This window comes from Chelonia mydas, chromosome 4, assembly GCF_015237465.2.
Source record: "Chelonia mydas isolate rCheMyd1 chromosome 4, rCheMyd1.pri.v2, whole genome shotgun sequence".
In the NCBI taxonomy this organism is placed as follows: Eukaryota; Metazoa; Chordata; order Testudines; family Cheloniidae; genus Chelonia; species Chelonia mydas.
Window position 1 is genome coordinate 88121543 of NC_057852.1, and position 15978 is coordinate 88137520.

At 39.7% G+C, this 15978-nt stretch overlaps 1 protein-coding gene across 4 annotated transcripts in view; it reads left to right on the plus strand.

Annotated features, from left to right (window-relative positions):
- The window catches only part of DLC1 (DLC1 Rho GTPase activating protein), a 356025-nt gene that overhangs the window by 319441 nt on the left and 20606 nt on the right, over positions 1-15978 (plus strand). For all 4 annotated transcript variants that reach the window (XM_043546178.1, XM_043546179.1, XM_007071048.4 and 1 more), the window contains 2 exons: positions 2643-2714; positions 5333-5414. In XM_043546178.1, the coding sequence (XP_043402113.1) occupies positions 2643-2714; positions 5333-5414 (154 nt within the window). The remainder of the gene's footprint in view (positions 1-2642; positions 2715-5332; positions 5415-15978) is intronic.

A 15978-nucleotide genomic window follows, 5' to 3' on the forward strand; every position in this document is an offset into this window, starting at 1 on the left:
AGTGCCTAAATTATCTTTTAAAAATCTGAATCCTAGGCTTTTAACTCCCATCGATCCTTTTGTAAATTCCACTAGGTGCCTATCTACATCTGTGGGCACCTAAATACCTTTAAAATCCTGGCCAATTCTGTAGCTTTTAATCATGCAAAACTTCCATTGAATCCAATGAATACTGCAGGATCTAACCTATGAAAATGAGAAATATTGCAACCACTGGGTTTTTGAAATATTTTCAAGAATTTATTTCAGGTTAATAATTTAATCTGGCATTGCATCGGAATCTCTTTTCTATGAGGCCATTAATATTTTGTTGTTGCCTTTCATGCCCTTAGCAAGACCAGTCTCGAAATAACTTTGTGTGGGATTTCTCTCAGCATCCTTTCACGTACCACTGGACTCTGCCTAAATTAAAATCCAGCACTGAGTAAAGCCCCAAGTTTCTTATGCTTTATAGCTGGAAATGAAGTAATTTTTTTTCTTATTGAATAGCTGGGTGGATGTGGCTGCACATGCTTGTTCTCATGTGGTCCCTTAATCCGAAGATGAAACAAACACAAGTTGCACAAATACTTGCCTGGCTTTGTTAGTGAGCAGGAATTTCTTACTGTTTGTTTGTCTATCTTGAATGTTGTGCTCTGGCTCTCCTTAGTATCTTGATTTGGATGTGCATCTTAGCAGAGCAGCAGTATACTATGTTCAGCAAAAGAGAAAGCTCTTACTTTTTAATTCTGCAATATATCTGGAAGCTCAGAGTAAGTGAAATTGTTTTGGAGACGCAAAAGAGTCTCACAATTTCTTTTGACTTCGTGTGCGCATCTTTAGGAATATTTTATAATGTGTGCCAAAAGCATACTATGATTTTAAGTATGCAAGTGAGGCATTGTTTTAAGTCCACTGCTACCAGACCTATGTGCTGTAACTCGTATTCTGAAGCAACTGTATTAAACTCCTGGCATGTACTGATAGCAATGGTATCTAGTCAAAGTAGGTGGCAAAATTGTCTAGTCACTTGTATCTAATTAAGCCTTTTTTGTTCTGGCCCATCAAGAAGTCCTGAATGTAGTCAAGGCTGAATAAACATTAAGAATTTCTGATTGCTCACCACCTGTTTGATCAAGTAAAATGTTAGAGCCAAACACATTACATGTATTGGAACGGCTCTGGAACAGTACAGGACTGGACAGTAACAGAGGAGTTAGTTTATTTTCGCCTCCCCCTCTCACACCGATAAGTTTCAAATTCTTATTTCTGTATTAGCTATTATTGTCAAAAGCTAAAGCAAAGACAGTGCTTCTGTGTACCCTATTAGGTTTGCAATGCATATATGCAGAGCTTAAAAAGGCAAGTGATCCCCCGCACATTATCTTCAACATCAAAGCATATAGGTTTGATTTTTTTTTCCCCCACTTGCCCAACTTAATCAATTTGAGATTAATCTCTTTTAATAAAAATGGACCATAAACTTGAAGCCCCTGATAAGAGAAAATGCTTCAGTAAATCACCACTATTCACTGAATTTTTAAGTTTGGCTTTCTGGTTAACCAAATTTAGTAAGAATCCTGCCCTTTGATTCTTTTGTTAACAGGCTGCAACAGTTTGCTATGGAGTGTATGAATTACCAATACTGTCCTTTTAGTTCTCATTATGGACCATTACCTCCTAGATATGATCAATTCTAAGCAAGATACTAAAATATTACCCAATTTATCATTTTCCTGAGCGTTTAGAAGAGCAAAACTAGATTCAGATTCTCCTGTCAGTTGAAAGAGAGCTCTTCTAGCTCCATACAGTTCTGATTAATCCATAACTGATGCTCTTCTAGAGCTGAACTTAACATCCATTACATTCTTCTGGCGTGTGACCTATTGAGACATTAACTTCTCTATTTCTTCTGGGATAAAGAACCCAAATTAATTAGGTATATTGACATGTTTGACAAGAAAATAGAACCCTTAATCAGTATATACATTTCCTTTCTCCCAGTGTCATGTGCATATTTGTGAATTATTTCATTTTGAAGAGTACTGGTATTTTCGGGTGGAGGGAGAATAATTTGCTTACAAACAGTGCAATTCATAAATGACTTGGATACCTCCAGTGCTGCTCAGTTTTAACTGAGTAGTAAATATAAGCTTGAGTGAGCTGCAACACAATGTGTCAGTTGTTCTTAGGCTTTTGGTCTATCAGTATTATCTACATGATGTTAAAGCACAGGGTATTATAAGCTTTATTAGGTATTTCTGACTAGAGAGAATAGCTGTGCCAAGAGATTACACGACTTATTGAATTAATGCTGTTCACGTTGACTGCACCCTGGTTTCTCTGGTTTTAACAAAACCTGCACAGCCTAGTCCATAATACCAACAGCATTCATCTGTTTTATTTAAATATTGGCATTGAGCACCTTGTAAATATGAGATGAGTATTAATGTAGTTCCAATATCTAAGTTGTGTTTGGTCACAAAAGGAAAGGCAAATCAAACATGAAACAACAAAGCTTGGAGAATAAGCTATATTTCAGCTAGGATTTTGCTGAATATTTACATGCTCATTTTGTAACCATAGCAAAGGAAATTTTACAAAAGAACTTTTTGCTTTGCAAATGACTAACCAGAGGGTGTTTTGCTTCTCTTCTCTTCCAGAAATTGAGGCTAAGGAAGCGTGTGATTGGCTACGAGCAGCAGGGTTCCCACAGTATGCTCAGCTTTACGAAGGTAAGTAGCGGAGTTGATTTTTCTGTGTCATCAATTTACGAGAGCTTTATTGTTTAGACAGGATAATTAATTTCTAAATGCAGTGTCAAATATGGAACTAGAGTGGGGTGTGAAGAATTGAAGCACTATCAGATCCTGTACTGTGCTGGTATCTACCATCCACCACATGCAAACACACAAGTTGGCGAGTTTATACCAAAACGTACAAAGACACTCCAACATGGTGGCAATTTTAAATAGTTTCACTTCATAGATCTTTAGTTTAATGCAGGGATTCGCGAAGTTTTTCTTAGCCAGATTTGAATGACACTCATGGACCCCTCCCCTTCCCATTTGTGATCTCATAATATGCCTATGGCATTTATAGCAATTAATTACATGACTATGTAAGAAAGTTTGTCATTCATTTTTGGCACCGCTGATGCTATTTTAGCAGCTGCAAATAAGAAGGGGTAATCAACACTCTAACCAGCAAGTGCTCCACTGACCATAGTTTTGCAACCTCTGGTCTAGAGGACTGAACAGGACTGAGATCCGAGTACACTTGACCTCTTGTCCCAACTCTGATACTAATTTACATCGGTGGGGGGAGACCTCTCTACCCCTGTTTCAGAGTTGGGGGAAACTGAGGCAAATAATACTTCAGAGCTCAGTGAGGATTAGTTAATGGGCCAAATTAAACAAACTTCAATATGAAGACGTATTATACTATTTGTGTTCGTGGGGATTCACCTCAGGGCAGGAGATGTCTCCACCACTGTCCTTCATGGGTGGACAGCTTTTGGAACCCAGTCCTTCACTGCAGTAGCGTCCATAGCTTCTGCAGTGCCCATTGAATCTTTTCAACAGTGGATCCACCAGTCCAATCCGACTTCTTACTAGCAGCTGTAGCCAGAGAAGACCCTCCAGTGGAGCCACTGCCAGGAAAAAGAGAGAGAACTGAGAACCTATGTCAGTATGTAAGCACCTGGGCTCCTCATGGATGGTCCTTGCTTCCTGTGTGTTTTCTGGCATGAGTTGGTTTTGGGGGGCAGGGTTCATTCTGTGGGGTTGAGAGAGTGCACACACACGCACACACACTAATTTAAAGATAAAACCCTGAGGAGATTTTTCAATTCCCAAGACTCTTCAAAGTCCTTATTCCAGCAAAACTCTGACTTCACTGGCAGTTTTGTCTGATAAGCACTTCAGGATTTGGCTTAGAGTTTTTAAGCTACGTCTGGTTTTCACTAAAATGCAAAGTTTTTTTTTAAAAAGATGCAGTGAAAGTCCTTGGTTTTGTCTGGTTTTTGTTTATAAAAATTATTTGCATCCTAGCAAAGTTATGAAGCAGTCATAGCTGCCTGTTCTTATTCATAAAACCAAATCCCCAGCTGTTAGTTTTAACACTGTATATAGACAATCCACTATTTACAGAGAATAATGGTAGGAAATTGAAGCCAGTGCTAAACTGGCCCTCTTGAAAAATGATCCATTTGAGCTTTAATTCGCAGCTGCATTGGCAATGTGAGAAAATAATAGCAGTCGCAAAGACAGCGGTTGGCAATTTTTTTGTTTGCCTGTTTAGAAATGAAATTTCCTTCTATTATGTTTCCTCTCTTTTGGTGCTGACATGGTGCGAAGAACATACTTTCTTGGGACGTGTGCTTGGGGACTGTAGATTCAATACTGTCAAAATCCAGGGGGCAGGGATTTACATTTGGAAAGTTTGGATTCTTAGGCAACTTAGTGCTTTTGAGGGTCATTTTGATCATGCTTTACTGTTATGCAGAATCTCTAGGAAATTGTTTGTACACAAAATTGCTTTTCCTTATTCTACAAAATCCGTGTGATCAGAAACGGAATACAGCTGCAGCAGTAGCTTTAGCCCCTGTTCATATATTACTTGAATACTCAGAACTTTCAGTGGCTTCAGTGGGAATTTTGGCTGTGCAAGGAATCCAGGATCAGGACTTGTGACATTCAGGAATCTGTGGAGCACAGTAAATAATATTTATCTGGGTGCTGTTTCAGAGCTGTAGTAAATTTCCAGCACACTGCCAACATTGTTTCCTCCTCCTTGCTCTCCCAAAGTGTTTATCTAAACAATCTTTTAGGGAATGAAAACAGCATAGGGCTCTTAGCAGTTTGGCTTTTTTTAATTTCAGTTCCTATCTTCTTAATGTCATAAGTGACAGACTATTAAATTGCTTGATTAACAGCCAGAGATTTTGATTTTGCTGACCTTTTGCTTTAATGTGAGGTATACAAGCTTGATCAAAGTGCAAATATTTGTTTTAAACTAGGCTAGCCTGACTCAATTGCAGCTTTTGATGACAGGCAGATGGCTGCATTCAGCTTGTTGCTGCCTCTCTTTCCTTGTTTCATCTTTGCTTTGCTCAATATTTTTTCCCTGACGCACGTGAACTTATATCAGTTATCAGAGCTACATGCAAAAGTTTCTACACGAGGAGTAAATATCTTTCTGGCATTTGAAATGGTAAGATGTGCAATTTATCTTGGAGGAACTGGTTGCCTGCATCTTAGTGAGCTGACTCTGAGACAGCTGGCTGCTTTGAAATGAGTAAATTTTGGGAATAAGGTTCTTTTTGATTGTCCATCTCTCTTGTTTCCTTCAGATCTCCTGTTTCCCATTGACATCACTTTAGTCAAGCGAGAGCATGACTTTCTGGACAGAGATGCCATTGAGGCCTTATGCAGGTAAGTGAAATATATTGTTTTGCAAGAAAGCACTTTATGTGGGATAAGAATAACCTCAACTGAATCATTTACTAATTAATAATCTCTTTGAGGACTTTTGTTATCCAGTAGCCATGGCCAGAATATCTTAATTTTAAAAAGTCATATAAATATGTTTGGGTTTTTTATTTTAAAGAAAAGTGCTAAAAAGCAACTAGTGGCCATCTTCATGATAAATATTTCCCAGTCTCTTTAATTCCTTGTTTGATTTGACTACCTCTTCTTGAATTATTAAGCCACAGCAGAATCAGAACTATGCTGGCTAAAACTGTATTTAAACAGGGTTGTTGCTAACATCGCTGTATCATGGTATCCATCCCAAATGTGAACAGGGATGATTTTCTGAGAACTGTGCTACTGCTACCTCACAGCCAGATTGCTAATCCCTTACTCACATTGGTGAGCAGTTACTTACACAAGTAGTCCTACTAAACTCGGCTTGACCACTCATGCAAGTAACTGATCACCAGAATGAGTAAGGCATTAGCAATTCTGCCTTAAGTATTCTAGACTACAAAGCCAACCACCCTGTTACAACATCTTATTCTGACACAGTTAAAAACCAATTTGTGGTGTTTAGATGTTGCTTGCAATTACTAGACTTGGGAGCACTGGCTGTTCGGAGTCTGAAAGGACAGGAAGGAGGGGGGAGGAGTTGAAGAGGCTGAGGGAGAGCTACTGAGGGTGCAGCAGCAGCTTGGAAAAGAGGTTTCCACTTTAAAAAAAAATAAAGTCCTGTTGAAGTTTGTTAGTACCTTGCCTGGTTACTACAACACAATTCCATTCTCCAGTGTAAGATTTCACTTTCTTGCATTGGGGTAGAACCTGATCACTCATCTTTCATATCTGCCTCGAGCTAAATAAAATTAAGTCTGGTAATTTTTTCTACTCCTGCCTTTCACTACTGCAGCTTTCCAGCATTCTAGTCAAATGAACACTGTAGGCCAATACGTGCATATGTCATCAGCCTCTACAGAGTTAAAACCAAGTCCTGAAGAGAAGTTTGTAACTTTGGTGCAATTCTATGCTGTGCTTCCAGCACAGGGGAGAGAAAAAGGCACCAGCTAGAATAGAAAGTACTTCAGAAATATCTAAAATGATTTAAGCTGAGTCACAGAAAAGGAAAATTAAGTTCACTTCACATTCATTGAGGATAGATAATGTCATGAAAGTGAAAAGTTCACACACAGTATGCAATATACTGCATTTCAAATGCTCATTTATATGCTCTGTAACCCGTAAGGCCATTTAACAGAAAGCATAGTGATGTGGTTTTTAAAAAAAAAAAAAAAAAAAAAATTCCCAGAAATGTAGTCTTTCCTTGCCAGGAAAAAAAAATGTAGCCAAACCAATGTATTTTGAATTCAACACTCTCCTGCTTAAGTATTATCTTAATCTGGATTTTTTTTATTTATTTATTTATGTGGGGGGCAGGAAAGCGTTTCCCTCTCTCACTGAATGAAAGTAAGACTATTTTCTGTATTAAGCTATGACATTCCCTGCTCATGTGATCCGTAAAGTTTTAGGTTTTGCTTTTGTAGCCTTCTACCTTAAGGATAAGTTACAAGTCTTCAGGAAATGGAATCTGACAAAACAGCCTTCTGATCAAAAACCAACTCAAGAAGACTTTTTTTTTTTGTAAAAGTATCCACTGTTTTATATGGCTGTTTGTTGTAAAATAGCTAATTTGCTTTAGTCTTCAAAATATAATATACAATAATATAATTTGCTTATTAGCCTAATGGGATTACTATATACAACAGTGAAACCAAGGACAGAGTTTTTGAAGGCTATAACATGGTTTTGAAGCCATTGTGATTGATCTGGCAGTATTGTACAAATGAAGAATGATTTTGATTTAAGTTTAAAATTTTGGGGGACATATTCAGACTCTACTAACCATGAAATAAAACCAAATAACTCCATGGAACAACTCTGAAATCAGAATTTGGCTACATATCCTTTATAAGTATTGGCCCATATTAATAGGTTACCAAATTCTGTATTCCTTTAGGGTTCCATCATACCCTCTTGGTTAAATTTTGTTAAGTCAATTAAATATCTTTGGCTAGACTACCTCTAGCTAATGTGGTTTGGAATTAATGTGCTATATTTCTTCATGCTTTTTGCATTTATTTTGACTGATGTTAAAGACACTTTGTAAACATTATAATTAATTTAGGAAAGGGCTTACAGCTGTTGTCACAGAGCTATAAATCTGTCACTAGATCTTGGCTGAAAATCTTGGTAGTTGGGAATTCTCTTGCATTTTTAGCACAATGTTCAGTTAACACCCAAATGCAATTGACAGTAACAAAGTAATGGAAGGTGTGCGTGTGTGAGACTTCCTGTGCCCTGGGCTGAGAATATAACTCTCCATGTCAACTGATGTGCTACTAGCAATCCTTGTTATCTTCTTATGCTTATTGCACATTTTACAGAGAAATTAAATCAGAACATACATTTTGAAAACACGTACAGTAGAAGTGATCAGAATTATACGTCATTTAATGCAGCATTTCAAATAACTTCTCTTACCCAAAGAACAGGGACACACAATTTAATAAACAGCAATTTATAATGTGAGCAGGGAAAACCACCAGCAAAACTTTAATCACAGACTGATTGTATAAATATTATTCCCTATTGAAAACTATAACATGAAGAGAAGTCAAGGAGTGTAGTGCTAAATGTTTGCTGCAATACTTTTGGTAAACACTTCACTCTGAAAAAATATAATACTTGCCTTACTTCAAAGGGAGGCATTATTATTTGTATACACTAAAGATTAGTGATTTACAGCTGGGTATGAAGAAGAGGCCCCGCCCCCATATAGTTTACAATCTAAGGGCCCCATCCTGCACAAATTTAGTGGGATCTGCAGGTGCTAAGCACCTCTGAAAATCAGGCCATCGAATTAGTTGCCTAAACAAGGGCTTACGTCCCCAGTGTTAAGTCAAGCATCCAAGTTTTTAAAAACTATCTCTTTAAATTGTGCCCAATATTGACATTTTAGCAGGAATGGGTCCAAACCAAATCCCCGGATCCAAACACTTCCAAACTTAAGGGAGGCCCAGTTTCAGATCCCAATTTTATCATTTGGACAGATCTCTAATTTGTATATACTGCTCAAACCTGAATGTTAGTGTTTTTTAGTGGAAAGGTTAAATGTTGTTCCTGTGTTACTGGCTTCCCTGACCAATATAAACCACCAGATAAAATCAAGATTATAGAGATAGTATACAGTGCTCATGATACTTAATAGCAACACAGTGGAAATAATTAGAAAACAGTCTGTTAGTGATCATGAAACATATGGTTAGCAGATAACATCAGGGATTATATCCTAATCTGCCAGGGATGCTTCAGGTGGTTACTGTCTGCAAAGCCCTGTTTGTTTGTTTCTTAAGAAGCTCTGTAGAGTAGTGACTAGGAATTTATCTTCAAAGGGCTACTGGGCATACAATGTGTGTATGAAACAAGGTCCTGAAACATGCTCGTCCTAAAGGATGTTGCTACCGAAGTACAGATTTTGTAGCAGACTCTTATGGAAATCCTGTCTTATCTGTGTCTCATTTTGGGGGTCTAAAGCGCCGCCACCGTAGTGGCTACACACAGGCATAGCTGCATAAGAGAGATCGGAACATACTTAAACCCTGGGGCTCCCAGACTTTTGAGCCAACTAAGATTATTGTAGCAGACCAACATGACTAGTGCTTGCAGCTCCTTTGAGCTTTGAGTTTGGAGTCTGCCCAACCACCATGGCAGGTTAGAGTATGCACAAATGAATGGGAAGCAGGCAGGCAGCGAAGGCACATTATGACCCAGCACAGAGACTCATCGAGGTATGGTGGAAAAGATTAAATCCCAATCACAAAAATCTGAAGTACCAGGATTTAAGCATACTGTATTAATGACTGGGAACCACTACTTTAACACAGAGTAGTGGGCCAAATTTTGCCCTCAATTACACTATTCACAAACATCACTGAGGGCAGAATTTGGCCCAGCAGCAATTTATTAAACCTTATGGCTGAGTGTGCCTAAAGGATTTAAATGCTCAATATCCAAGAAGTATTTTTGTAGGCTGGGGGTTGGACAACTAACGGCCAAGAGGGAGAAAAGAGAGACCGATTGGATGAGGATCTAGAAGGGGGAAAACTGGGTCTGGCTAGGAAGATTGAGGACAAGGAGCCAGGAGGGATTGGGAATGGTTGAATAAGGAGATTGGGATAGGGGCGAGGGGAGAAGATTGTGAGGGGAGGGGCATGTTGGAAGTGATGAGGCAGAAGAGGTCTATACAGGGGAGAACAGTCGGAAGAGTCTGTGCTCACTAGAGAACATTTCCACTAGAGCTTGGAACGGAACCCATTATTTCCGAGTCTCCCCACTCCTCTGCTGTCATCAGATACCTGTGAAACCCACTGGCAATGTGTTTCAATGCTCTAATGCTAAGTACTCTGAAAAAATCAGGTCCTAAGTATCTCAAATTTGGTCCCCCCAAATTAGTGGACACTTTTTTTTAACCTCAATCTTGTTGTGCCTCAGTTCCCCATCTGTAAAGGGGAATAATACCACACCCTCAGTTTATAGGGGTGTTGTGAAAATAAATATTAAACGTTTGAGACAGACTCGGATGCTTTAAAAAGAAAAGGAGTACTTGTGGCACCTTAGAGACTAAAAAATTTATTTGAGCATAAGCTTTTGTGAGCTACAGCTCATTTCATTGGATGTATGCTGTGGAAAATACAGTGGGGAGAATTTATATACACAGAGAACGTGAAACAATGGGTGTTACCATACACACTGTAAGAGTGATCAGGTAAGGTGAGCTATTACCAGCAGGAGAGAGAGGAGGATGGGGGTGGGGGGAACCTTTTGTAGTGATAATCAAGGTGGGCCATTTCCAGCAGTTGACAAGAACCTGTGAGGAACAGTGATGGGGGGGGGGGGAATAAACATGGGGAAATAGTTTTACTTTGTGTAATGACACATGCACTCCCAGTCTTTATTCAAGCTTAATGTAATGGTGTCCAGTTTGCAAATTAATTCCAATTCAGGAGTCTCTCATTGGAGTCTGTTTTTGAAGTTTTGTTTTTTTTTTTGGTTGAAGTATTGCCACTTTTAGGTCTGTAATCAAGTGACCAGAAAGATTGAAGTGTTCTCCGACTGGTTTTTGAATGTTATAATTCTTGACGTCTGATTTGTGTCCATTTAGTCTTTTACATAGAGACTGTCCAGTTTGGCCAATGTACATGGTAGAGGGGCATTGCTGACACATGATGGCATATATCACATTGGTAGATGTGCAGGCGAACGAGCCTCTGATAGCATGGCTGATGTGATTAGGCCCTATGATGGTGTCCCCTGAATAGATATGTGGACACAGTTAGCAACGGTCTTTGTTGCAAGGATAGGTTCCTGGGTTAGTGTTTTTGTTGTGTGGTTGCTGGTGAGTATTTGCTTCAGGTTGGGGGGCTGTCTGGAAGCAAGGATTGGCCTGTCTCCCAAGATCTGTGAGAGTGATGAGTCCTCCTTCAGGATAGGTTGTAGATCCTTGATGATGAGCTGAAGAGGTTTTAGTTGGAGGCTGAAAGTGATGGCTAGTGGCGTTCTGTTGTTTTCTTTGTTGGGCCTGTCCTGTAGTAGGTAACTTCTGGCTCTGTCAATCTGTTTCTTCACTTCAGCAGGTGGGTATTGTAGTTGTAAGAACGCTTGATAGAGATCTTGTAGGTGTTTGTCTCTGTCTGAGGGGTTGGAGCAAATGCGCTTGTATTGTAGAGCTTGGCTGTAGACAGTGGATCGTGTGGTGTGGTCTGGATGAAAGGTGGAGGCATGCAGGTAAATATAGCAGTCAGTAGGTTTCCGGTATAGGGTGGTGTTTATGTGACCATTGCTTATTAGCACCGTAATGTCCAGGAAGTGGATCTCTTGTGTGGACTGGTCCAGGCTGAGGTTGATGGTGGGATAGAAATTGTTGAAATCATGGTGGAATTCCTCAAGGGCTTCTTTTGCATGGGTCCAGATGATGAAGATGTCATCAATGTAGCGCAAGTAGAGTCATTAGGGACGAGAGCTGAGGAAGCGTTGTTCTAAGTCAGCCATAAAAGTGTTGGCATACTGTGGGGCCATGCAGGTAGCCATGGCAGTGCCGCTGATTTGAAGATATACATTGTCCCCAAATGTGAAATAGTTATGGGTGAGGACAAAGTCACAAAGTTCAGCCACCAGGTTTGCCGTGACATTATCGGGGATACTGTTCCTGACGGCTTGTAGTCCATCTTTGTGTGGAATGTTGGTGTAGAGGGCTTCTACATCCATAGTGGCTAGGATGGTGTTTTCAGGAAGATCACTGGTGGATTGTAGTTTCCTCAGGAAGTCAGTGTTATCTCGAAGATAGCTAGGAGTGCTGGTAGCGTAGGGCCTGAGGAGGGAGTCTACATAGCCAGACAATCCTGCTGTCAGGGTGCCAATGCCTGAGATGATGGGGTGCCCAGGATTTCCAGGTTTATGGATCTTGGGTAGCAGATAGAATACCCCTGGTCGAGGTTCCAGGGGTGTGTCTGTGCGGATTTCTTCTTGTGCTTTTTCAGGGAGTTTCCTGAGCAGATGCTGTAGTTTCTTTTGGTAACCCTCAGTGGGATCAGAAGGTAATGGCTTGTAGAATGTGGTGCTGGAGAGCTGCCGAGCAGCCTCTTGTTCGTGTTCCGACCTATTCGTGATGACGACAGCACCTCCTTTGTCAGCCTTTTTGATTATTATGTCAGAGTTGTTTCTGAGGCTGTGGGTTGTATTGTGTTCTGCACGGCTGAGGTTGTGGGGCAAGTGATGCTGCTTTTCCACAATTTCAGCCCGTGCACGTCGGCGGAAGCACTCTATATGTAGAAGTCCAGTCTGTTGTTTCGACCTTCAGGAGGAGTCGACCCAGAATTCTTCTTTTTGTAGTGTTGGTAGGAAGGTCTGTGTGGGTTAGTATGCTGTTCAGAGGTGTGTTGGAAATGTTCCTTGAGTCAGAGACGTCGAAAATAGGATTCTAGCTCACCACAGAACTGTATCATGTTCGTAGGGGTGGAGGGGTAGAAGGAGAGGCCCCGAGATAGGACAGATTCTTCTGCTGGGCTAAAAGTATAGCTGGATAGATTAACAATATTGCTGGGTGGGTTAAGGGAACCACTGTTGTGGCCCCTTGTGGCATGTAGTAGTTTAGATAGTTTAGTGTCCTTTTTCTTTTGTAGAGAAGCAAAGTGTGTGTTGTAAATGGCTTGTCTAGTTTTTGTAAAGTCCAGCCACGAGGAAGTTTGTGTGGAGGGTTGTTTTTTTTATGAGAGTATCCAGTTTTGAGAGCTCATTCTTAATCTTTCCCTGTTTGCTGTACAGGATGTTGATCAGGTGGTTCCGCAGTTTCTTTGAGAGTGTGTGGCACAATCTGTCAGCATAGTCTGTGTGGTATGTAGATTATAATGGATTTTTTTACCTCCGTCCTTTTGGTACGATGTCCATCTGTTTGCATTTGGAAAGGAAGATGATGTCTGTCTGTATCTGTACGAGTTTTTTCATGAAGTTGGTGGATTTCCACTCCATATGGCTAAATTCAGTGCCTTGCATAATGATCGGTTTCAGAGTAGCAGCCATGTTAGTCTGTATCCGCAAAAAGAAAAGGAGTACTTGTGGCACCTTAGAGACTAATACATTTATTTGAGCATAAGCTTTCGTGAGCTACAGCTCACTTCATCGGATGCATGCAGTGGAAAATACAGTAGGGAGATTTTATATACACAGAGAACATGAAACAATGGGTGTTACCATCACTCTCGTTACACTCTCTTTACACCCAGGAAATAAGACCTAAGGCCACACATTGAATAATGAGGAAAATACCAAATACTGACTAGCTGCTCATTAATTGAGCACCATCCATCTTATGCACTGAATGAGACAGGGGTCCTATGGAAAAATAGTATGTGATCATATAATGCATATACATATGGGGGCTGAATTAAGGTTGCAAAGGCAACATTAATCCCAGCATTTCATACCTTTGAGTGTTTGATTTTTGTAACCTGAATAAGTGTGTGTGTGTATTTATATATAATATTCGTTCAGTGGAACTACTTATAGAGTAAGGCACCACTATGCAACATGATTAAAGGTTTCAGTGTCTCGCCCTGTATAAACAAGCTGGAGGTGTGATTATGGGACTGTTAAATGAAACACACAGATCTGAGACATCTCTGTAGAGCATTTAGATTTTCAAAAGGAAACTGTTTTTATAATGAAAACATGTCAGATCTGAAACGGAATCTTTACATGCCTGGTTGTTCCTGTAACTGATCTCATTCATAAAGGGATGATCTTAACTTGCTTTCATATTTGTGTTTGTGAGGGGTTGGAGGTTTTGTTTTTTTTTAAAAGGATCTCTGTAGAAATAGTCTCTACGCTTATCTCATTCAGCTGTTCAAGGGTTGTATTTTAAATGGGGGGAGGGCAGGCTACAATATAATCTTTGTGAAATCAAAGAGACACTTATCAGGCAGGCCCTAAATATGTTTTTCCCCTGACAGATCAAAGTGGTCAGGCTAGTTAAATGCAACAGTCTGGAAATAGATAAAACCTGATATGGGGACTCAGTGGCAGCTTCTTTGCTGTATGAGGCAAATGCTTCAATACTGTAAAATTCACAAATTGTTACATGAAACAGAACTGAAGGCCAAGTTTAGTATGCCTTGGATTGAGGCCCAGGAGTTCCAAATTATAAATCAAAAGTTAAAGAAAAGCCAAATAGTGTTTACTCCTCTGGAAGATATACAGTGACCTGTGTTTTGAGTAACATTTTATTCACAGTAGGGCAGGTATGCTTTTAAAAAAGCTAGTTTAGTTTGGTTTTTTGCAACTAAACACTTGGGAATTCATATTTTGAAGAAAGGTTTTAATTTTTCTTCAAAATTAAATTAACAATTGCTGTTATGCAATCCAAAAAGGAGGGTTAGTCACAATCACATAGCTGAGCCCTGTTGTAAAAGTTATTTGTGAACAACTCCATTACATTTTTTGTTTTTCTTTCATGTTGATAGTTTAAAAACTACACTGAATATATAACATTAGCACAATGCAGGTTATCCAAAACAGAGAATCAACATATCCCATCAATGTTTTGCAAGAGAAAAATGTCCCCTATAACATTCTGAGAGGAGATCAGCGAGAGTGTGAAGAAGGAATTAAAAATAAATTTGAATACACCCTTCAGTCAAAATTGTTTTGAATCTTACTCTAAGGCAGAAACACTTTCATGTGTGTAGGGCCCTCCTCAGGGTCAGTTGTATTTGGTCTCCAACTCAATATCTATTTGGTAAGGCCTCACACACCAGAATGTCAAGTTCCCTCTGATACTTGTCTAAAGACCAGTGAGCCTTATTCTGCTCTCCATTACGCAATCAGGAGTAACTGCATTGAAGCCAATGAAGTTATACAAGTGTCAAGCTGGTATCAGTGGAATCAGACTCCGCAAGTTTCATCACAGAGTAATTACTCTGAAGACAACATGGAGTGATGTTTTGGAATGGTGGTGTGCACTGTAATCTTTGTCACTTGGAGAGAGGCCAGTCTATTGCAAGGAGACACAGGACTGAGAGTCAAGACCTGGGTTCTACTCCCAGTTTCCCATTTGTAAATGGGAATAATCCCACTCCTTTGTTTTGTAGGAGTGTTGTGAAAATAAATAGCAATGTTTGAGAGACGCTCTCACATGCTACAATGATGAGAGCCATAGGAAAGCACACACGGAAATTAATAATTCTGTCTTCAGAGCAGGGGCTGACTAGTGCCCTGGAAACAGGGCCTAGGACCACCCATTGAACAATGAGGAGACTGTCCTGCCCCCTACTTGCTGTGTGACCTTGGTTTTGAGCAAGGCTCTGTACCTTTGTTTCATCTTTATCATGTAACTGGATCCTCCATTTCCTAAGGGCCTGATCCTTCACAACTGAAACCAATAAAAGCTTTGCCATAAACGTCAGTGGGTGCCGGGTCAAACCCTGTGCAAAAACCCTTGTCTGTGCAAAAGGTGGGCAGAAAGTGAAGGAAGTTGGTGGTTAATCCTCTAGGCATTACTAAGTTATTACATAAAATTAACAAGACTCAGTATTGATACGTAAAGGTATCTAGGATTTCCTTTTAGTTTCTCTTTTTAAAAAAAAAAAAAAAAAAGAAACTAGGGGTATATTAGCTTCTCCAAATTTAGCTTAAAAGACGTCAACATTGTAAAATAAAGACCTACATTTTAAACTGGGAGTGTTTATATGCTTGATTCTGCTCTCAATGAACTCAGTGCCCTAATTTATCAGTGGACTAAGAAAGGTCAGATTACTCTGCTTGGAACTGTATGCACGCAGGGCCTGATTCAACACTACTGAATTTAATGGAAAGACCTCCATTGATTTCAATGGGCACTGGATCAGCAGCCAGCCAGAGAAGATTATACAAAAAGATGCATATAATGCCTTAAAGTATGAATTTAAAAGCGCATTTC